Raw genomic sequence first — 24,153 nt, 5'->3', positions numbered from 1 at the left:
CACATCCACAATCCACAACATTGACTGTTCATAATGCAGTTTTATTTTTTCCTTTGTACAAAAACAAATATAAAATTTAAATCCAATAGAAAGTGTATACTAGCAATGACAAGTTTACATTACAATGAGACAGGACAATGCGATGTGTATTGAACACCACATTAGTTTTAAAACTCTCAGTGATACATGCACTATATAAAAACTGCTAGAACTTTTATTCTATTTCTACCAAGAATGTCCAGGTACCAAGATACTCAAGAACCAAAAGTAATCTTGATAGGTGGTATCTACAAAATTAGGCCTTTTCCACACACAAGAAGAAACCAACATTAATAGAAACGTTTAACATTCTTTGTTAAAATCCTCTCACAAAAATCCATACATAAAATTCTTAGTAGATACAGAAAAAGCTCAAAAGCTGTTAGCATAGGTAACCATTCAGTAGTTTAGAGAATCTTTTAGACATTTTGAAGAGATACTGTAGTTTTCAATCTGTATTTTCCCCACAACGCCAGAACTATGTTGACTCCTGTTTCAAAACCTAGTCAGTGGTTAAAACTAGCTCTTGAGTGAAGTCAAAGTGTAATGTACAAAATATTTAACAGAACAGGGGTGTGCCTGTTTACTTCTTGAAGGAAGTATTTTCCACATTCAAGGTTTGTTTATTTGTCCCATAAACAAGATTGTACCTGAGGGATGAAACAAAAACAAGGATTACCATCATCTGTAAATAAACTTACCCATGAAAGCATGAAGTCCACAGAGCACAGCCAAGCCATGTCATCAGTCTTGTCCAGCCTACCCCAGGTCTGAGCGCCCAGGGAAGAGCATGTTTGCATAGGTGGCCACCTCCTATTCCTAGAGACACACAGCTCTGTTGATGCTCTGCAGAGCCTCAGGATGGGGACTACTGCCAGCAGCCTGCTCTTCCCCCAGTGCTGGCAGCTGCACCTTGTCCCCTTCTAACTGACATAGTGATCACACGCATGTCACTGCAAGAAGGGCAATTCTGCTCTAGGAGAGCCAGCCCATACTGCAAAGAAGCAGTGAGCACTCTATTGCAACACTCCCTTCTGGTCAGAGCAGGCTCGAGCAGCACCCTGGATCCCCAAAGCCCTATTCCGCCTTGGCCCTCACTACCTGACTGCCCAGAAAACTGGGCAATTCAGCAATTCACCAATTCACTATCAGTAAAGAGTTGTTTCCTCTGCACTCAGGGGAACTATGACAATTAAAGACTTCTTTTATACCCACAAACCTACCATGCTTGTTTCTGTTAACTGGGCAGCCAATATGTATTTTTTCCCCTGTTCCAAGTTGTATTCCCAATAAAATAATCTAAAATTAAAGGCATAAAAATGCACTTGCAGGATTTTTTTAATAGTTATTCAGTAGCTCCAGGCTTATTTTGTCACTATTACATAGCTGACACTCAACTTCTAAGCCAAAAAGTACTTACAAATGCTGCTTACCTGTAGGGTTGTGCCGGATGAAAAATACAAATGGTCTGTCTACTATGAACCAAGGAGGGGATGACCTGGCTATTAAAATTGCAGCTTGCAAAAAAAATAAGGTTTAGAGTGAGACAAATCAAGCACCACAACACATTACATACCCTATCAAAGTAAAGTTTCCTTGTAGATATACAGGTATGTGTGTGTATATATATTTATATAGGCTTGAACAGGTGCAGACAAATGCCTAAAACCTACCAACTTGGACATTTCAAGCCACACAGGTCACATGATACTCTTACAGGAAGCATATTAAAAAGACACAACACAAGACCAACAGAAAGCTGGAAGTCTTGGGTTGTCACCCAAAGGCTGTAGTAGCTTACTCCTCTTTGTAACCTGGATAGCCAGAACATGCTGTCAGTGGCCTGACACAAAGTCTGAGATATGAGAAGGCACTTCTCTAGAAGTAAGCCTGTTAATATTTCTTACAATGATCAACACTGACAAATTGAGATTTCCTTGAGATATTACATAAAACCCATTAACTGATCTAGAGTCCGTGTATGTTCCTGCAATGATCTCCAAGTGGGCTATCTTTGCTTAGTGCAATAGCCTTCTAACAGCGTTTTCCCAAGTCTGACAGTTATCAGTACAGTTGCTTACTTGTTGCTGCAGAAGCTTTGGTTCCATCTTCACTAACTTCAATTTTTGTCTTTTGGAGAACATTAGATACATGAAGACCTTCTGTTCCTGAAGGACGCAAGGAGAACAGCACCTTCAGTAAAACTCACTGAGAGAGTCCTGAAGTACTTTGTAGCTAAGTGGCTCTGTTAGCATGGCTCAGAATACTAAAAGCTGCTACAATCCTGCTGGAATCCCAAAGCTGCAGTGCAGAACACTACTGCAGTACCTTTGAATAGTCGGTGAGTAATTACAAAAATAGGGAATAACATATCTTACTCCTCGTTCCTCCCCATTTACTAAGTTTTTTTTATCAATGGCTTAAGCTAGAAGTGTTCACATGCATTTTTAGTTTTAATTAAAAAAACCTGAGAAAATACGCCATCTGAATTTAAGTTACACTCCCATTTGTCTCAATGTCAGGGAAAAAAAAAGCACTTAGCAACACACCTTGCTTTCAGTGAAACACAGGAATTTGTTTTCAAATTAAGACAGAATGAGGTAGGCTTTTTTGTTAGACAATTCTATAGAAGCTAATCAGGATCTTAATGAAAGCAGAGAAGAGAAGCAAGATGACATTTTACAGCTGTGAGTTCAAAAGTGTTTACACCCCATTTTCAGATACTAATATTCACAGCTGTGAGTTGGTTCAGTCCCTTAAAGTGTGAATGTTTTTCATACATGCTTTCCTACAGCTCAAGAAAAAGTCACTAAACACATACTTCAGGAGAGGTTACACACTGTAGTTGCAGTATTTGCTACAGACTAAGGTATGGTATTGTTTAAGTCCCACCAAAGATTTTAGCAATGCTCAAGACCCTCAGGTTGCAATATCAAATCTTAAGAAGCTGACCAGCATGATTTACTGCTGTAATGTACGATAAGGGAGAAAAAAAGCCACTGCAATGTTGAACAGAAGCAAGCAGTCATGCCTCACTGGCTACAACATAAAACCAGCTCCAGTGTCATGGCAACACTTAGCCAAGAGAAAGCAGACAACTGCATTGGTAAAGCAGCACTTTATTCAGAGCTAGAAACTATGAAGGACCACCATGAATTGAAACAAAAAAGCCCCTTACTTGTTATTTTTGCAAAGTTTGCCTTTGACTGGTCAAACATATCTGTAATACCAAGTGCTTGCAGAGGTTCCTTTAAGTCTGTTTCTGCTTCTGCTGTGAATCTGGTTGGAACAACAAAAAATCCATCAGTATTATGCAGGAAAGTCACCAGAAGTATTCCTTCTCCTGTAGCAGATGAGAGACATATAAATAACTCCCCAAACACTACCTGAAGGAGAAATTAATTATATAAGTACTTACTTTGGTAAAATAACCTGCACTCTTTTTGCTACCATGGTTGTCATCCAGCTTCCTATTGTTTTTGTGCTGATGTGGGGGATGATAGCAGAGAGTGGTGTTGTGCTTTCAGTGGGTAGTGCAATCAACATGCTGATCATTTCCCCATGGTATGGCAGCTCAATGATGTTGTACCACAGCTCATTCGGGGTACTTGTAGTGCCTAAAAAAAATAGAAACAAACAAACCCAAACAAACTAATGAGCTGTAGCCCTTACAGCCTTAAATCTCTACCTTTACACAACTACTGCTAGAAGAGTCTGTTAGAAAAGCTTTGCCCACATCTCAAAACTGACTCTAAAGTCCCAGACTTCCTTCTGGGCAGCTCTTTGAAAGGCATGGGTTTTGTACAGATGCTAGTCTGACATAAAGCACAGACACCATGGAGCAAATACTCATTTGACATACATACTTGTTTTCCCAGATAAATCTCAGCAGCCCAGAGCTGCAAGCCAGCTACATTAGAAGTGATCAGGTCTGTGAATTAGCTGGATCTCTGCTTCAGATCTCAGCTGTACCAGAACCAACTGTGAACTGAGAATTAAAAAAGCAAGGAATAGCAGCAGACTCTTTCCAAACTGAAGAGATCTTGCAGACAAGCTTTTTCCTCCAAGAGTTATTGCAAGAGCTCCTGGTTCCTTTCTGAAGTAGTCTGTTGCATTTGCTCAATTTTCTTGCTTAATAAGGATCTGATTAGGAAGCAATCTGATGTCTTTCAAGACAGTGGAAAGCAGCCACTTCGAGGCAGTGCAAGAGGCCAATTAGATGAGCTAGAGGGAGATAGCAATGCATCCAAGTTACAGCAAGACTGTCTTTGAGCAGCCGTCTCCTCCAAGTTCCCTTTGCTTAAGGTGGGATTTCTGGCATGTGCCTGGGAAGCAAAGGCTTTTTATAGTAGTTTCAAGTTAAAATTTGTCAGTTTGGCTACAGACAGGATTTCAGGCAAAGTTTTAGGATAGCAGCAAGATCTTATTGTCTCTCCCCTTTTCTCATCTAAATCTGTACTTGTCAGCCCAAGCTGAAAATCAACAGCTTCGTTACAAATTTAATCTTGTTGCCAGGGTCATGAAACCTGCCCTAAACTTTTATTGCTACAAAACTGGCAGTATTGCGCCTCTATTGTGCAGGAATCATGTCAAAGCTGGCAGTTTCACTATTCCTTTTATTATGGCAGTGGTTCTCAGGCTAGAGCCCACAGACCTAACACTGGTTGTGTAAGTCAGCTTCAGGACAGTCACACAAGGCCAACTGTCCAACAGGTACGTGCTGCTTTCCTGATTTGCTACATGCTGCTGTCATTACTGAGGCAAACTAAACAGGAGGGGAGTTCAGCTTCAGTCAGCTGATGGGATGGAAGATACTTAAGAAATTTAAACTTTTAAAGATCCCTTTGCAAGCATGAATAAAATAGAAGCCCTGTGTTAGGAAATCCAGAGATACACAAACTCAGATGAGTCCTAACTCAGCAATATTTCTTTTTTTCCTTTCTAGCCTTTATAGCTTTTCTAGCTTAAACATAGGCCAACAGAATGGATATTTTAACCAGCATCAGAAGTCAAAAGCCTTCAATATAATACTCTTGCTAAATCCCACCTTAAGTTATGAACTTCTTTGAAACTCCACTATTAGTATATACAGCAGTAGGCTTCCCTACCTCCCCCTGCTCACACTTTCAGCAGTTACTTGAAGTATTACATTACATCTGCTCTAATATACAGCTTTGGGACAGAGTCACAGCTGTTTACTTTAACATAAATCTACTAATATTAGTTGAGCACTGCTGACAGTAAAACTAAGCATTTAAAGGTACAATGGGTCTTTTTTTTTTGATTTATAGCAAGCTGTATTCTCAGGCCTATGTCTCAGACTGTATTTAGTACACATGGAAGTAAGTTCCAGGCAGCACTTCTTAGAAGGATGCAAGACAAGTTTTTATCAGAGCATCCATCTTACTTTGACCACTCAAATCCCCATAAGGCTGCAAACTGGAGCTCTGAAGTACATTGTCAGTCACATCAAGCTGCTGGTGTCAGCTCTGAGAGTCTCTGATGGAAGTCTGGCAGAACCTGCTGAACTTCTTTTCACTTGTGACTCAATCTGAAGAGCAGTTTCACACCTCGGGAGATACAGCCAACATTCTAACCTTGCATTCCTCTGGCTCCCACAGGACTGGGGACTGTGCAAGTCCCATTTCTCTATCTGCAGCGAAATATAAATTGATTCTACTCCAATCTCTCTTTTATATACAGCTCACCATCAGGTAAACCTCCACCACTCTGCCTGTTAGCAGCTTTCCTTTATTCTCACCCCTTATAAACATGTACTTTTCTTTCTTACACCAAAGCTTAACTAACATGCAAACTTCTCAATTTGGGTACTTCAGACTTTCCTTTCTGAAGGCAAAGGATAAGGCAATACTTGACAGTGTTCAACCTTAAGGCAACTATTAAGTACCTTGCCCATGCCTCAGCAGCAGGAGACACTTCTCTAACACAATCCCTCTATACCAGCTACAAGAAGCAACACCATTAAACACCACACAGACAGCAAGCTCTTGTTTCACTTTGAAGAAAAGAGCAAGTTCTACACCCATTGTTGGTGGTAGTGGGAGTCACTGAGCTTACCACAGCGGAAGATGGACAACTGAGACAGCATAGGAACTTGGTAGGTCTTCCCATCAGCTCCATAAAATGGGCGTTTCTTTGTATTTTCAGGTCGAAATCGTGATTTCCATAAGCCCTTGAAATACACAGCATTCACTAGAACCAGTCTGGTCAAACTGCCTTCAATATCATCTGGAGCTACAATCTGATCAATCATACCTAGAAGAAATAAAGGAATTCTTGAGCATTTGCTGTCATAACACTGGACAACTGTTCTTGAACAACCTGACACACGTATTACTTTAGACCCTTTGATCTGTGAGTGTGCCAGCTCCTCATTGGGCAGTATATTTAAAATTCATAAAGTCAATGGTATCCTTTGTTTGGGATAACTAGAAATCAAACATATCTTGCTGACAGTCCGATGTTTTAACTAACAAGGCTTTACCCTTTCCAGCATGTGAGCAGATCCAAGACTACTTGGAATAGTTTCAGCTGAAACACCTCCCCATTCACACACTGCTTGCAACATTACTATGCAAAACTGGTGATGTGGTAGAGAAAGAATTTGACAACCTCATTTCACAAATACCACATCCAACATCATTAACACACTCCTCACATCCAGGAGGGACTTGCTTTAGCTCCAAAAGGTACCAAACAGGTAGTTCACCTAGACTGGGAACATGCTGCAAAACACGATCTCTGGCTTTAGCGTATGTAAGCTTGACAACTGGTTCAAGAGGCTTGAAGCATGAGGAGTTCTGTCAAGGCAGGGTTAGTTAAGAATCCTCCACCAACTGCGAGTCCTAAGAACAGGGTCATATCTTAGGACAGTTTAGGGCAGTCAGAGCAAAAGCTGAAATGCCCTACAGCTTCTCATAAGTCTGATTTGCTGAGTGGAACATCTGATTTGCCTGAAAGCATCTTCTGTGCTTGATAAAGCATGGACCTAAGAGAACTCTGCTTGGATTTCTCACCAATTATATGAATGCAAAGAAGAGTAAAAGCTCCCCTGATCCCACGGACAGATGGACACACATCCCTCCAGGCTACCAGACAGGCATATCTTCTGGGGCAACAAGACTGCTGGTTCCTGACACACCAGCTCTAAAACATCACACTAATGCCAGCTAAAAGACAGTTCTAAGCCACAGGACAGAGCTTTCTCTACCTCCCCATCTTTCTCCAGTATTTCCATCTGAATTGGAGGTCTCAGACACCACAAAGGCACTCACCAATACTCACCCCTTGTTTCATTTTTCACCCACTGGTTGATGGAATCACATGCTGCATTTGGGTCCTCGAAGTCCACACTCTTGACACTGCACTGAAACACCTCTTTGTTCCTTGTAACAAAAGGCACTTCCATTTTAAAGCCACTCTTTGCAAACACTGCATTAGCAATTGTTACAATGTCTTTATTCTTTTTTGAGACTATGAGCCTGTTTATCTTCTTTAAGGCTTTACCAACTCCTAGTTGGAAAAAACAGCAAGTTTAATTTAGAATAACATGATAAACCAACAGTAACTTTATATGCAACTATTAATGACATGAAAGGTTAGACATCAAGTCTGGACTAGGAAAGAAAGACCAAAGCAAGCATTCTGAAAGGACTTCCAAAATACCCATTTCTGATGTCTCATCTGCAGAACGCTACTGATTCCCAGCAAAAACATGAACTTCCACTGTGATGCCCACTGCACCTCTAGCTGTCTGCTCAGAATGTTACAGACAGTGCTTGGGATTACACTGAGGTTCAAATATTAGTGTAGAGCTACAAATCATGCTCTTCCACAGAACAAACTGTTCCAAAAATATTTCATATCATGTAAGCCAGGTCACTTGTCAGTTCTGTGACAGTGACAAAGAAAGTCAAAGGGTCAGCCTGCTCACTCAGAGAGCTCAGCAGGATTTGCATACCAAATGGTCTTGAGCCTCAGAATGTAAAGCAAAAATTGTTTTCTTTACTTCCTTTCCATTTACTGGAGAATAAAGGAAGCTGTCAAGATTTCTATAATAAACTTCAAGTTGAGTCTTAGTTTTCTCAAAGACTAAGTCCTGGCCTAAAACAGTTACAAGCAGGACTTAATCCCTTAACACATGAGCTTGCCTCTAAAAAAGAAAAGGGAAAGTAGTTGGTTCCAGCGCTTAGTCAAGATCCTTAGGACCTGAAAGCAGATTGTACAAAGTGCTTGCTAGCTCCTTCACTGTGTGTGAGGGAAAGCATATGGCAGCACAGAAGAACTGCTATGCTCACCATACCCAGTTCTCCCATGTTATGGCTTATCAGGGAGTGCTTGTCTACACAAGGAAGTTAATGCCAGGCAGGCAACTTCATGTTCAACCACTGTATTGAACAGCATCCTTGGGTGGCTGTTTTTACTGCTGTTATATTAATGGGTTCCCTCTGTTTCCCAATTCAATTTAGGGAGAAACATTTCCTGACTACTTTCTTATGTAGACAAACAAGAGATATGAAGGGAATAAATTAGTTCAGTGTTATTCTCTTAGCTGCAGGTAAGAAAAAGCCTCAGATGGCTTTGCTGTTTCAAGTATCATGAATGCTTTAACAGCACCATTAGTATGAATTTCTACATGTTCACTCTCCAATATTATGGGCAAATTCTTTTGGAGAACATACCATAACAGAGGTTCTCAAACTGTATTCTGTGGACCACTGGTGGTCCACGGAGCACTTTCTGGTGGTCCGGGGAGAGCTGGCTGGTCTCATGATGCTGGCTCTCCTCTTTGCTTCCAGCTGCTAAATTGCATTAAAAGACAGCTAAAGACAAATTAAATACTTTTCAACTATTACCTTCCCGAAGAAGCAGTTGCTGCAGTTGCCAAAGGACTGTAACACAGTCATGAACAAGAGCAGGGGAAACCTGTGCAAGGACATAGGTAGCATCCCATAAAAAGTCTCTAACCAGGTAGTGGCTACTTTTTAAAGTGTTTGAGAACCTCTGTGTCTCACAGTTAGGATTAGGAAGTCTGCAGGCCAAATAAAACCAGTTGATACAATGCTTTAACATTTTTGCAAGTACCTAGATTTTGAGCATTCAAATGCTCCTAGAGCTGATTATCCCATGAAGAGATTCCAATCTACATCATTTAGATGTTAAGGTGTCAAATCATTTTGTTGTACTTTAAACTCAGGACCAAAACAGCAAAGCAAATGAAGACAGGACAACATGTTATATGACACTACTGCTGAAGATTTAAATGTGCACTTACCTCCTGGAGGGTTTTCTATTCTTGGAAGTAAGGCAGAATGCTGGCACTAAGATGTTAAGTCTTGCTGGCAAACACTCACAAAAATAGCATGCAAATTAAAGCAGGAAGAATCTTCAGCCTACTCCCTCTCAAGGGGCAGACACTGGCAGAAGAATATGAACACAGATGCATGCAGTGTCAGGCACAGGAAAGCAGAAATGGCTGTTTCTAGAAGAGGGCACTACAAGAACTACACATACATGGATTTTGACAGCAGAAACACAAACAAAACTGAAGAGTAAAGTGAAAGTATCAACTGTATGGTTAGTTTGCACTGCTTTCAGTGAGGTGCCAAGAAATATCCTCTCACTCTTATCTAAGGAACGGCACATTAAAAGTTGTTCAGTACAGCCTGAAATAGATACCGCCACCTTCCTGCTCAAAGCTAGCAGTGGACCATCATCCACCCCGTTCTGGAATACCAATTTGGCAGCTCTAGACAGGGCCCTGAGGTCATTAACCAAGCTGCTTACAAGCCAGTTTAGGTATATATACATGTCCATGCTCAAATTGCCATTTAACTTGAAGCACATCCATTTTGTGCTTTGGTAAACAGAGCTAATTGGTGCATGATGCAATCTACCACATTTTGAAAGCCATCTCATACATCATGAAGAGTCTGACAAAACACACCCAAAACCACCTTAGGATCACTGACCATTTACACTGTATCTCATCATAGTAGTCAGCTGCTTCTTTGTCTTGCCATCAGCTCCCAGCTGCAACACCCCCAGGACAGACGAAATCCCATGAGGAGAAACAACAACATTGTCCTGAGGCTTAGCTTTCACTATTTGATTGAAGACCTGGATTCCAACATCAGAGCTTAGCTCCTCCAGAGGGTAAAAACTGAACTGGGAACATACAGACATTAAAGTCCCAAGAACAAAGAGGAGTGAAAAGTGCCAATTCATGATTCCTGGTTGGAGATACCTGTAAGAAAACAGAGAGGAAAGTTAAGTCAGCTGTCACAAGTACAGCATTTTTAACCTAAATTCTTATTTACCTGAAGAGCAGGCAAGTCTTGCACACATGCCACACACCATTCACAGAGCTCTGGCAATGGGATTCACACCTCATTTTACTTACCACTACCAGGATTTTAAGTCTAGGGATTTCCAGATGCAGTGATAATCATGACATAGCTACATATCAGTGCCTAGATAAAGGACAAAAGCCACCAAGTTAGGAGACTACCTCCCACCACACCCAAGTTCAGACAGTTTTATGTTTCAGTTTAAAGGAGCCTTGGCATTCTGTTTAGATTGCCCTTTAGAAGAATTGAGTGCTGAGAAGTGTTGTGGTATGGTCCTCACCCACTACAATGTGATGCACAGTACACCTCATAGATAATTTTCTGCAGCGAACAGAAGCATATATACATAATGCAAACGGACCTTCTGTTGTGGGAATTTACACCTGCCTAGAACAATAAAGAGTTAGCTGCATAATTGACATTCTCAATAACAGGAATGTAGAGGAAAATTTTAGATTTTAAAATGCAAACGTTAAATTTGGATTTCAACCTGTACTTTTCCATTTAAGAAAATAGAGCACCTAATGAATACACAATGAAGTTAACATTCAAAATGGGCCTATCTTCATCTGCAGGTCTAACACCTGAGAGTTCAGTATCATTACCCATGAGCTCCTAAGAACTGAAGCACAAGAAGCAGAAGCAGCAACATTTTGTTCAGGACCTCCCAGCAACTGATCATAGAGAACCAAGCCCAAATGTCAACAACTGAGCACTGTAACTACTAGGCTGTATTTCCTCCTCAGGAAACTGCACTCAACCCCTTTTTTTGTTAGGGCAAAGAGACACTTAGAGAAACATGCAATAATGTCCAATTTCATTAAATTACATTCCCTGTTCACAATATTTTAAAGACATTTCATTTGCACAGTTAACAGAACTGACTTCCACTTCCAGACCAGCCAGGAGCCTGTTTCCTCACCGAGCTGACTTCAGAAGAAAGACTGCAGAAGGTGTGCAACTGAATGAAGTGTTATTTGCATAACAAATACAAAAACAGGTCTCTGCTCCCCCGGAGCCCCCTGTGCAGCATGGCACACTGCTCTTCTAGGTGCAGCACCCCAGGGTGCTGGGGCCCAGCAGAGCCACAGCCTTGTCATTCCCACCCTCCTCCCACACAGCCCAAGGAGCTGTGCCATCGCCAGCCTACCTACACTGTGAGTTCAAACCATGCTGGAGCACTTGACTATCAGAAAACCAGCTGGTGTTTGTACAGATTTGTTTAATCATCTTTTAATAGCATGTACTTTAACTGTGCTAAAACACTTGAAAGCAACAAATACAGCATTTCCACTTTCTTCTACATCATTTGAGGGGACAGAATTGGCTTTGTCAAAGTTTGTCACTGCAGCACAGAATAAACCAAATGCTAAACATGCAATAATGCAGGAGTTTAGACATCTTTCTCCCCAGAACCCAACTTTAGTATACTTCTGACCAGAGGAACTTGCTGGACTGATTTAAGTTAGGCAAGAAAAAGTGAAAACGCTGTCCTACAAAGCAGGGTAACAGCCCACCCAATAATTAAGTCTTTTCCATCAACCTACTAATCCCCCAAGCAATTCTGAAGTCACTTAAGTACAATTCCTTCCAAAGGAGCTTCATACCAGCCATCAACTGCAACTACTCAAGCTTAGCCCAAAATTTAAAACGGATTGGGCTAGCTGCAGCTGAGCCTTGCAGGAAGAAAACCCAAGCACCACCCGACCCCCTGAGGCAGGTCACACAAGTCACTCCTAGGTTTGTCTTGCACCCCTCACCACCAGCTACAGCAGGAAGATGTTATGGGGGAGAGCCAACAGCCTGACAGGAAAAGTAAACTTGCATTTAAAAAAAAAAATTTAAATTGTTAAGGAATATTCTTCAGTGTTCTTCGATACTAACACAAACCACCTGAACCATCTAGTTTTGTTTTTAAGGGCAAGGATTCCCTCTCTCACAGGCAGCAGCTCCACACTGATAGCAATGCTGCCTTGCAGGAGGCAAATGTGGCTTACCACTCCAAGAAAAGCTAGATTTAGGGCTAAGGGTTTTCTTTGGTTTGGTGACCATCTCTTCTCCCTAACCTGGAAACCTAAGGGGTAATTTAAACAAATTCTTAATCCTGATATTAAGCAGACTTATACCTTGACCTAGTATCTCAGCAAAAAGAAACTTCAAGGCCGTAAAACTATTACGGAGTCTTACTATTTGCACTTAGAACCAAGCAACGGTTCATGTTAGTGCAATACAGCCTGTCCCATGCAGTGAGGGACAGGGACCATGCCAGATAACAATCACAGAGCACAGTTTGAGCTGCAATTTGAAAACCCTGCTCTTGACCAAGGCAGCTCCACCTGATCCTGACAGTAAACCAAAGGAAACTCTGGTATTTTGAGTGCAATCTACCCTTGACACATTATACAGCAAGAAGCATGGCAAGACTATGAGGGCAGAGACAGGAGACTTTGAAATCAACTAAAACAATGTTTCATTGTCATTTATGCACTTCATCTGCACAAGCCTAAAGGAAGTCAGACACTTCTCTTCTTGCCTTTCCCAGAATATATTGCAAGCCTCCAAGTTTTCTACTTCACTGGTGACAGTCCCTGCCAGACTCAGGGTGACAGCCTGGCATTTTCCCCATGACATGTGAAGCCTTGTCAAAACAACCCAATTATGCTCCCAAGGCCGCTGCTGCAGAATTTTGGTGGGTTTTCTTTTTTTGTTTCAACCAATTACATCCCACATCTTGTTTCCCCAGAATTCTCCACATTTGCCTAACCTCTCCCTCCTGACACACCATTAAGGTGGGTTGTTCTCTGTTTTGGAGCACAATCTCTAGCAGATACCTATTCAATAAGTGAAACAAAGTCGTACAGTGCTCTGAGCACAGAAGAAGAGTAAAAGCACTTTTTATCACAAATTACAGAGCAGTCACTTCTTGGCCTGGTCCTGCTATGGCCACTGCGTAATTTAACCAGGTAACTGAGGAGATAACGGGATCTTTGAGCAGAAGTGGCATCCCTATAATTAACATTTCCATCATGGATTTCACTATATTCAACTTCGGTTCAGTAACAAGAAGTGTATTTGCATATCCTGAAAGAAACAGCTTAAGTACAGTGCTGAGGGAAGAAATCCAAAAGGATGTATGATGTGTAGGATGGAAAACAGCTGACCTGCTATACAGAATATCAACAAGCTTTCATAACACTGAAGCTAAAACCTTAGTGATAGTTAAATCTGAATCTAATGCTTCAGAAAACGAAACAAAAATACAAGCCAGGCATTTCTTTGCCTATGACCATTATATTTTTTACAAAGTTCACTGAGAAGAAGGAAGGTGTATAGGCGAATTCATTTACATAAATGTGGGCTTTTGAAAGATGTTGGAGCAAATAAAAATGTCCCTCTTCAAGGGTAGGCTGCCCACTTCTTAGACTGAGCAGTTACAGGAAGGACAACATCCACAATTTAAACTTCTTAACACGCAATGGAAATACTGTCAGTAACTCAAAGAAATGTAGCCAGTGTTATCATGCATTGCAATTTCTTATGCAAACCCAGTTCTTAACCCTAATGCTAGAATTTCTGGGCAAAACAGATCAGTGTCACACATTCAGCTGTATGAGAGATGCCATTTCCACAGCAAGCACACCGAGAACTCAACTCCCCCTGCCTCACTGAACAGCAGCACACCAATTCCTGTACATCACACTGAAGTACCAGTTATACCTCTATCTAATTGCAGAGCCTAGCCTGAGCCACAAGAGAATTTTTAGACAACTATTCCAGTCAGGCACAGAGCTCTGGGGAAGGCAGAGGAAGAAAACAGCAGCATGTCCTATCTACACCAATGGTTCTGTGTTGTTTCATGACAGATGACGAAAAGTCTTCAGGCTACCAATCTTGGGATGACCTCAGCTTCAAGCTGGTGTTGCAAACACTAACTCTCAGACATACTGGGCAGCATATTCAACTCTCACTAGGCTCAGCTATTCAGATCATCCCCATAGTACCTAGTTTAAATTTTTTGGATGAAATTATTATGGAAGTAGTTATATTAACAAAGAGGACATGAATGCTTTCAGTCTGCATTTATAGAATGCCTATTACAAAAGCAAAGCTGTATTAATATGGACTGTTTAATCTATGTCTAGAAAAGCATTTGCAGAGCAGGGAGAAGTTACATCTTCAGCCCCAGGCACAAAAAACTGCTAATAATGAAGATCTTCCTACAGGAAAAAAACAGCTTAGGGAGGACCTCACTTTCAGAGAGCCACACGAAGCTGCTGCAGTCTTCCCAAGAAGAAGAAGAGAAATTAGTTTGGTTCAAGATCAGAGGCAAAAACATGATCTGAAAAAATACGCATATTTAATATCTAAGTTGGAGAAAAGGCCTTTCCCAGAGAGGCTGAAGAACACTTTCCAGTGGATTGAGGGTGAAATAATGAACTGTCCATAGATTTTTAGATATCTGTAATGACAGCACTCCCTATGAGACACCTCGAAATGTTTATTTTGAAGCCTGACTTCAACAGCAATAATGTATAGTCCAAAAGGCAGTTGCAAGATTGATTCTGTAGTTTCTTTAAAGACATATCAAGCATAAGGAAGTTTAGACACCAGACCGCACTTCTGTGACTAGCCATAACCAGCAGCAAGCACAGCTAAAGGGACCAAAACTGAAGAGCAGTCTCACAGCATTGCTGGTGTTATTGTATTAAGCCCAAAAACCTCAGATCCCCTGAGCCCACGGGAAGGCACTGGGCAGCCCATGTGCCCAGAGAAAGTCAGCCTGGAACAAACATTCAGGGAGATCTCCAAGTTTGAGATGTTGACATTTCCAGCCACTGTCATCTGGGGGACTAATTTAAAAGTCTTATTTCAATTGACATATGAGCTGAAAGAAAGCAGCTTCACTTCAGGCATTTAACCAACTCCCTCCAGCAGGACTGAATAAATACTCAACCAAACTTGTTAACAGTCATTAAAGGAGCTGGATGAACACACAGCAATTGTTTCTCCCAAGACATGAGACCACTCCGGTTACAGTGGGAAGGTCATATGGTGGGTCTTGTTTTTCAGCTGATGCCCACTTGGAAGCATGGTAAAACACTCCAGCCTCTTGGTAGGCTTCTCCCCACCTCACAGGTGTTCTAACTCCCCTTTCGCCTAAGCCTCTTCCATACCAAAGCCTTCAGCGTCAGTATCCACTCCTCATCCTGAACGCGAGTTCAGCCTGCTGAAGTTCTGAGTTTTCTGAAATGACAGATCTGTGAAATGTTTCATCTTCCTCCACATTTCCTGGTATGTCCTGAATGTTGGCTCTCCCTTTTAACCTAACAACTCCATTATTACTCAATACCTGGAAAGTTTAGTACATGCAGAGCATTACCAAGAAAGGATGATTGCTAGCTTTTAAACAGCTCAGTACTCACATTGCTCTGAAGAGGAGTAAGTTACTGTCAACAAGATATAAACATAACTTGTACACAGAGATAAGCTGGAAGTAATGGGTTTTTTAAAGAAATAATTTTGTATGTTAAGATATCAGTCTGGCTTCAGGTACTACAGTCACCATTACACATGAGTCCAAAAAGCATGGTACTGGTTCTGGAGATTTCCTCTCCTAACCTTAATCCTTTCTCTGCTATTCATATTTCTCTCAGGCTTTTTGTGCATTCTGGAAAGCCTGTTCAGCTGTGTCCAACAAGCCTCCCCTGCCAAGTGGGAATTTCCCTGCAGAGCACCAGCTTGTAAAACCAGCTGGTCCCACACAGGAACCATCCCTTTGTCCAAGCACTGCTCCCACATGAGCCAGAAGTTAGAGTTTAGTGCTTCTTTAAGCAGAGTCCTGACCACCACCTCTTTTTGGGAGTTTCTGGTAAGCATGAAGTGCAGAGAGACAAGCTCCATTTCAAACTGTCTGCAGCCTCATGACCAGGGTCTGCAGTTCACAAACCAGACTGATTTTTCTCACCAGTATCTGTCTTCTACAGCATTGGTGGTGACTCATGGTAGTTCAAAGATCAATTTCACATCACGCAAAGCTGACCAGAGTTTTTTACTTCACCACTGAGCTGTGACCATACAACAACTACACAGGCACTATTCAGAGTTTCAAGAACATAGATAGGCATTTATGTATCATTTGCTTTTACTTCCATCCCTCTACGTGATTTAAAAAGCCAACTTTAGCTCTGCTTCATGAAGCAAATAGAGCTGACAGGGCAGGGGGCTTGTGGAGACTATTCTGGTACTGCACAATTCTATCACCATTTTCAAATTTTATGTGTTCTCTTGTTACTGTAAGCTCAACTACTATTGCTTAAGTTTCTAGGTATTATTTATTCCTGTATTTAAAGTAGAGTTTCCACAGAATTCTCCAAGATTTATTATCAAGTCTTACAGTATCAGGAAGATTAAAGAGAATTATGTTTTTAATTTACTGGTATCCCTTTATTAAAGAAGTGCTTTGGTTGATCTTAAACTCTTTATGCAATGTGGTTATTTTAACATAATGAAGAAACACGCATGGGACAATCAGCTCACCAAGACTAATGCTGCAGAACCAGTTTCCCCAAAAGAGGGAGCACAGCAGTGTTTCACAACATGGTGGGGAGGCTCCTTGTCTGGATTCACCCCAGTAGAGGGAACAGGGCTTCAACAATCATAGCATTTACCTAAACTCAAGCTCCCACTTACAGTTTTTTTTGTGGAAGAAAGGCCTCACGGAACCACAGCTCCCACATTTACTGCATATTAACAATGCTCACTATGCAACCACAGGCTCATTAGGAGCCAAACGCAAGCCTACAGCACTGCAAGCTCCCATTAATAAGGTACAGGGTATTAACTCCTTGGAATGGGCTGTGTAAGTACAGATTTATGAAGTAAATAGTCCAAAAGGTGCTGGACTAACAATGGCTTGTGTCTTATCAGGCACCTCACTACCACCTTCACCCTAAGTTCCCCTGTGCTTTAGGATTTTACCATCTTTTCTTCCTTAAAAAATACTAAAGGGAAACCCAGTACCCTCACTCATTTTCACTTGTTGCAGGTATCTTGGCGCCATCTGACAGCAAGACTCTCACACCACTACATCCCTGCAGCGCAAACAAATCTGGTTCTCCTTTTCCAGTAAATTTTAATCTGCTGGCCAGTGACCCATGCCCTGCTTCTTGCACCTATTAGGCTGGGAGAGTAGAAACAGACTTGTGGAGATGGCTCCATGGCCACTTGGGAACTGTGTGGAAAGCTGTACTTGCAGAAGATTGAATGCCAAGAACTTTCCAGTATACATCCTTCTTCAGAAGGGTTAAGAGACCAATATCTGTAACACTTGGACTTAAAGAACTGTCAAGCAAAGAAAAAAATATCTGTATAAAAAATAAAGAAAACTAAAGGTATAGAATGGAGTCCTCAAGTCAATAGTGAAAATTTCAGTAGTGCTTTGACACCCACTGTTGCTGCAAAGTAGAAAAGAGATGACTGCCTTCAGATTCTACACCTTTTAGGTTTAGGTTACTCTACAAAAGGGGTACTTGTATTTCCTACTAAACAATGCTCCAAAGCCCAATGCCCATCACTCCACACTCTATGGTTCAGTTGGGGCTTACAGCCCCAAAATTAGGTTTTCTATGGAGCCATAATATTTTTACATTATTTACATTTTTATTACTCCTGGGAAGCTAAGAGAGGTGGCAGGATCTATCAGACACACAACATCTAACCAAAGCCAATGCATGCTGGGTTTAGAGATGCCCAACTGGTAACAGAAGATGGGGAGACAGTCTCCCAAGAGGACTTTAAGAAACCTCACTTAAAATAATTCAAGTAATTCAATATATTACTAAGTTTTTACTTAACCCTCCTCCTACAAGAGGAAAGACTGTGGCAGTAACAGTATAGGCAGTTCTCTAAAGTTACATAGATACAGTCAATACAGTCATTTCACCATAAAAATAAACTGGAATTCCAGTATTCTCTGTTTGTAACGAGAACTTTCATAAAAAACATGTACTTACACAAACTCATTGATAGCCAAGACCTGATACTTTAAGCATTTGTAAGTAGGGAATGCTACCAAGTGACAAAATACTTGGAGAGATCAGGAACACTGTTCTAACCATTTACTGTACTTGTGGTTAGAGATATGCAGAATATTAGGTGACTAGCCTTTTATTTATTTATTAATCACACTGTACAACATTAGCAATCAACCACTTCCTATTTGCAAGCTAATTTAGAAACCTTCTTATCCGAAAAAACAGATAACAAATCTATAACCCTTAAAGTGTAATGTAGCCAAGTTATTAACATTTAAGATGAAAAAAGTATATTGATTTTCTGTATACAGGACAGCATTTCTGAAACAGACCTAAACTCATAGGAACATGAGATACTAGTTTTTAGTGGCCTTTTCTCAGCCATTCCAGCCCTAGCTTGAAGGTTACCCAAAAAGGATAAGAACACTCATACAGCAAGCATACACTTATATTCATCTTTTCCCCTCAAAGCTCCAGAAGCAGAAGTAGCCAACCACAAAAGCATCAGAAGTCACAGATTCTGTAAGGATGCAGAAATGAAGTCTTGTGCTGGGAACCCCGTCCACATGCTCAGGCAGACACCTCCTCAGTCATCTGCAAGAACCTTACATTAACCAGTTAATAAGAGCTATTAACCAGCTATTTAAAGACCTGTACTTAAGAAAACACACTTTTTGTTAAACTGACCTCACTGCGACTGATCCCACTGGCTTTACTACAGGTTTCTGGGAAGACAAGACTTAAATTTCCATAGTAAAAAATGGAACAACTGAGTATGAACTACGCACAAGAATTCTCCAAGAGCAGGTCATGACCTGATATATTAAACTGTCTGATTCAGTTCAGCTTGAGAGTTTGTAGGCTGAGTTGTGAGCCGTGTTGGCTGAGAAGCCTCCACAGAGTCCATCACTATTTCTGTAATGCAGATGACGAACCTCTGCAGAGGAAGTAGGCAATTAGCTGGGAAAGCAGCCTCTTCAACTGAGCTGCCAGAGCAGCTGGAGGCCTCAGCTTGTTTAACTGCTGAGACAGCCACATGAACTACTCTTTCTGGAAGAGGAGGGTGTATAGCAAGATGGAGACATATAGCTAACAGATAATACACCAACTTCTACGTAGCATTTCTCAGATTGCTTAGGGATATAAAGTTATAGGATAACAGAATGGAAGAGGAAAAGTTAGTTATGTTCAGTTCTCCTCTTGGTTTTGTACCTGTAACCTGTCAGAGCTAATGGGAAACTGCCCCTCTCCTATTAAAACAAAAAACCTCAAATGCTGCTCAGCCTTTGGCCAGCAGAAGCTTACAGTTCACACCAGATGATAGAGCCATCTCAGAAGCAGTGAGAAACATCACTAAATACCACAACATGCCCTTCTACAGGAACAGAAGCTTAAAGTGCAAGTTGTTAAATAATACAGAAAGCATTTAAGTAAAAATCAAGGCTTGGTCAAAGCCACATAGCTGATGAACATAAATTCATATCGCCTGTACATCAGCCAAACTAAGAGCTAGAATGTAGCAGCATTTCTCACTAGTGCTTCTGGAGACTCCAGTGGTATTGAAGACTGTAGCTTACAGTCTCTTGGCAACTCATGTTTCTCACAAACCAACCTACCTGCATGCCAAGGCCGCTACATATACATGGCCTTAAACAGGCTTCTTCCATTCAGAACTCACTGGCAATCAGTCTTGATGCCTTGCTTTCATGGTCCCATAATACTAAAGAGAATTTCAGGCTGCTGAAATTTCTAAAGCCCAGGATGACAACAGGAGACTGCCTGAAGCCCACACTTTATGTCACACAGCTGAGCATGGTCAGCAAAACTGACATTTTCACCAAGGGAGATAATTCCACAAGATGAATATGCTTTCATACTTAAACTGCTTTGTGGCATAATTATTGGACCCCAGCACGAGGCACCTTCTGATTTCAGCCCGAAAATAAGGGAAAAAACATCCTTCTGGCCATTAAAGGTGAACACCAGACCACAGAAAAGATACAGCAGCTGCCAAAATGCATGTTTTTCCATAGACACTGCTTGAGGAGAGGTGCTAACAGATTTAGAAAGCATTTCAGTTAGCACTTAAGTGTATCTCAAGGCCATGACAAACAGCTCAAGAACCTATGGCTAGCATTGCCACTAAAATTGCCCCATCCTTTTCCTGTCCACGATTACTGGCTCTCACTTCAGCAGAGACCTCAGCTCTGCTTGAAGAAGTATTCACATAAGTACGAACTAGAGCCTATCCCTAAAGGGAGATAGGAACAAGCAGAACACAGGACAGCTTTTTTTCCCTATAGCATGCCACCTTAAACATTTGTGTAGCTACAGCTGTAGAATGCTACGACCTCTTTTTGCTCTCCTCCCACCACTTTAATCATCACAGAGGAGACACACTTGAACATGTACATAGTTGCACATATTCAGCTTTCTCATTTTTACACAAAGAAGCTATCTACTTTAATAATAATAAAAACATTCTTATATTTTCATAGTTCCCCAACTTACACTGAATCTTTAAATTTACACTAAATCTTTAAATTCACATGTAGGTGATTGACTACTCCCATGCTCCCACTACCTGCTCTTCAAAGCCAAGAAGAGGCAATTCTTTATATCACTCTGCTTATTCAAAAGAGTTTTATGGCTAGTATAGGTGCACTGAATTACACGGTTCTTACAGGCCAGCACTTTGCTGTAAAACGTGATTTGTTAGCTATGTCACAGGTAGATGCCCAGAGGCACGTAAAGATGACTGTATCTAGCAACACTTTACAGATTAGCGATGATTACTCCATCTTTTCCCTGTCTTCTCATGTATAAAACCTTTGACCCTAGAGAATTGCAGAATTCAGTTAACATACCAAGTTACTGGAAATGTTTTGATGATTAGAATGAATTCCCCCCTAATTAGTATTACAAAAGCATGCTCTTTCATGCATGCTTGTGATTAAGCAATTCAAGCAGCCCAGACAACCCTAGCCCCAGCTTCCAACAAAAACCTTCCACCGAGCCTCAGCTTTTTCAAGAATGAGCACAGTGGCTGCCTATCAAGAATTAAAAGCCACAACCAGGTGCATGAACCAGGTAGATGCTGTGCCCACTACCAGAGCAGCAACACAAATCTCTAGCCAGAGCTCCCTCTGAACAGATCCCTTGCTGTGGATGCATGCAATATCTGTGCACCTCCATTGTAAATCCTAGCAGTAAGGTGAGGTGGTTATTTTTCATATTTTTACACACACACATACACACACTTCAGTCTAGTCTAAAAATACCTGGTGCTCCTGCTTGACAGTTTTCTGCCTAACAGTATGCTGGCAAGCTCTAGGACAGGAACACATTTCTGCCTGTGTGATTTAGAGACCCAGACTAAAAGTCTCCACATGCCACTAAGACATGCTATTCTCCTGGTTGTCAATGACAACACCAAACAGAAGCTTCAACACTTCTGTATACACCTTGAGACAAAATGCATTGCAGGTTTCTGTTTTCCCTTTTTTGTTCTGACATGAGTTTCTATTGCCTCCCACATGAGATACATAGAGCTATATATAGATATAAATATATGTGTGTCTATAGTGATGGCCATTTCACCAATCAAAGCGGAGTTCTTCTGTCATCCTCATAGCTGGGGAGCACATAAAACAGCAATGACCAGAGAAGCTGCTTTTCAGCATCTCAAGAGCACTGACAAAATTTGCTTATAGGTTGCCTGACATACAACTTGTCTGTAATTGTAAAAAGCTGTGGACTAGCATTCATCACTTGAAGTTTGCTCCTGTGCCAAACAGCTGCTATTCTCATGAGTTTAATCACACCCCACAAAACGCTAGAACTCCAACCTAGTACATCTTGCATGCAGTTGAATTAATTTACTTAATCATTCTGCTTTTTTATTTGCATTGGTCTTCACCTCACGCTTCAAAGACTCATCTGAGCACTCAGCAGGCATGCAGCTGCTTTTCACTTTCCTCAAGGATGTCTGCAGCTTCTCCTGTTTTCCGAAGCTACACGGCAGCACAGCTGCTTACACCTATGTACTATTTTGTGAATAGTCCCTAAAAAATCAGGTTTCTAATGAATTCCTGTGGCAAGCTGGGGACAAGACATTACTAAATGCTCACACAAGAGAAAGTGAAGGAAGAGGTCATTTTTCAGTGTGGTGAGAAAAAAAAAAAAAAATCAGTCTACCAGGTTTCTCTTTCAGGAAGTTGCCCAAGAATGCGATTACAACCACAAAAGCCAAACCATGTTCAGAATCATATGTAGGCATGAGAAAGGGGGAGAGAAATAAATCACACTGAGGCCTCTAATCCACAAATAGATATTCCCTAGTTTTATGGGAAATTTTACATTTTAACACCTATTTGTTAGTACAATGGTTTCTCCAAAGGTATTTTTCTGTTAAGATCCTCCTACACTGCACGGCACTGAGCCAAAATATCGAACACCATTTTCACCAAGAGACAAAAGATTCTCTCCTGAGGCATACTCTGCATTTCCGAATATTCCCAGAACTCGATACATGAAGCAGCTCCCATATCATTCCAAAGTGAGCCGAGGTCAGAGTTTTGGCGAACCAGTTCTCTGCTTCAGCACACAACATGATGCCACCAGCACTATCCAAACGCTGTTACAGTATCAGAATATCACCCCTTCCTCCCCAACCGGCAATGATTGTAATTGTTTCTCCCCCGTTACTCTATCATTCAACATGCCAAGAAAATTTCAGTTACTAACTGAATCATAATTTATTACTTTTATTTAGCACGAGACCAGCAAGCTCTCTCTTAAAGCACACAAGAGACACGAATGAAGCGAGCAACTTCCAGTTTCCAAGCTCTCCCGGCGCAGCCGATGCTCGGGAAGTGCCACCTCTTCCGCACCCGGGAGCGAAGCGTCTCCCGCGCCGCCCGGGACGCACCGCCGATGCTGCGACCCGCGGGCTGCCAGCCTTAAAACCCGTTTCTTTTGGGGGAAAAAACCCTCCCTGCTTTCAAAAAGCCAACACGCAGAAGGAACTCAGCGCGCCAGAAGCCCCGCTCCCGGCACAGCGCCCACGCACCCGCACCGGGGAAACTTGTGAGAGGCAGGTAACAGGCAGCGCACGGCGAGGAGCCGCCCGAGAGACCCCCGCGGCCTCCGGCTTGTCAGCAGCCAAACTTTGGGGCCCCCGGTTCCCCCGCCCGGTGCCCCGGTCCCCTCCCTCCCGCCGGGCGCCAGCGCGACCCCCGCTCACCTCCCCCGCCGCTCTCCGCCGGCACCGCACGACCGCCACCACCCCGCGCCGCTCGGCCGGAGCGCGGCAGCGCCGCCCGGCCTTTATAGGGCCCGCGGCCGCCCCGCCCGCCCGCCCGCCCCTCGCCGAGCGCCGCGGGCCCGCCCAGGGCAGCGCTGCCCGTGGCTGGGAGCGGGGCGGGGGGCGAGCCCCGGGGACGGGCTCGGCCTGAGCTCCGAAGTGTTGGGCGGGGCCGTGACCCCGGACCCCCATCGCCCAGACCCGGGGATGCCCCGGGGATCCTCCCCAGCCCCACTGGCTCAGCGGGAGGCTCCACCAGCCGTGTCGGGGAGAAGGAGAAGGCGAGGCAGCGGTGGAGGTGCCCACGGGGCGACGCTCGGCCCGGCAGGACGGCAGGAGACCCAGGGGGTGGTGAGGGGACAGAGACCCCCGAGGCCAATGCCATGCGGTCCCTTCCTGGCAGTGG

The 24,153-nt window shown here is 42.4% G+C and overlaps 1 protein-coding gene across 3 annotated transcripts; it reads right to left on the bottom strand.

The window, feature by feature from the left end:
- Window positions 1-20: 20 nt before the first annotated feature.
- On the bottom strand, window positions 21-23,756 carry SERPINE2 (serpin family E member 2). Of its 3 annotated transcripts, none has more exons than XM_039557128.1 (10): window positions 23,688-23,756; window positions 10,032-10,306; window positions 8,742-8,861; window positions 7,345-7,572; window positions 6,118-6,315; window positions 3,458-3,656; window positions 3,218-3,318; window positions 2,121-2,207; window positions 1,473-1,556; window positions 21-689 (listed from the first exon to the last, which is right to left on the bottom strand). In XM_039557128.1, the coding sequence occupies exons 2-10, from the start codon at window positions 10,285-10,287 to the stop codon at window positions 652-654; spliced, it is 1,311 nt and encodes a 436-aa protein (XP_039413062.1). In that variant the 5' UTR covers window positions 10,288-10,306; window positions 23,688-23,756; the 3' UTR covers window positions 21-651. The 3 variants fall into 3 exon arrangements, with proteins under 3 accessions (XP_039413062.1, XP_039413064.1, XP_039413065.1); XM_039557130.1 differs by having other exon boundaries at window positions 8,742-8,858; XM_039557131.1 differs by lacking the exon at window positions 8,742-8,861.
- Between the last annotated feature and the right edge of the window lie 397 nt (window positions 23,757-24,153).

The sequence above is a fragment of the Corvus cornix genome, chromosome 9, assembly GCF_000738735.6.
Source record: "Corvus cornix cornix isolate S_Up_H32 chromosome 9, ASM73873v5, whole genome shotgun sequence".
In the NCBI taxonomy this organism is placed as follows: Eukaryota; Metazoa; Chordata; class Aves; order Passeriformes; family Corvidae; genus Corvus; species Corvus cornix.
This window is presented reverse-complemented; position numbering and strand designations above follow the sequence as displayed.

Bases quoted from the DNA above. Each gene is read 5' to 3' on its own strand.
- SERPINE2 (XM_039557128.1), bottom strand. From the start codon at position 10,287: ATGAATTGGCACTTTTCACTCCTCTTTGTTCTTGGGACTTTAATGTCT. The intron at 8,862-10,031 runs GTCAGTGATCCT...AATGCAATTTAG, and splicing joins GATGAGATACAGTGTAAATG to CAGCTGGAAGCAAAGAGGAG. The intron at 690-1,472 runs GTAAGCAGCATT...TTCATCCCTCAG, and splicing joins CATCCGGCACAACCCTACAG to GTACAATCTTGTTTATGGGA.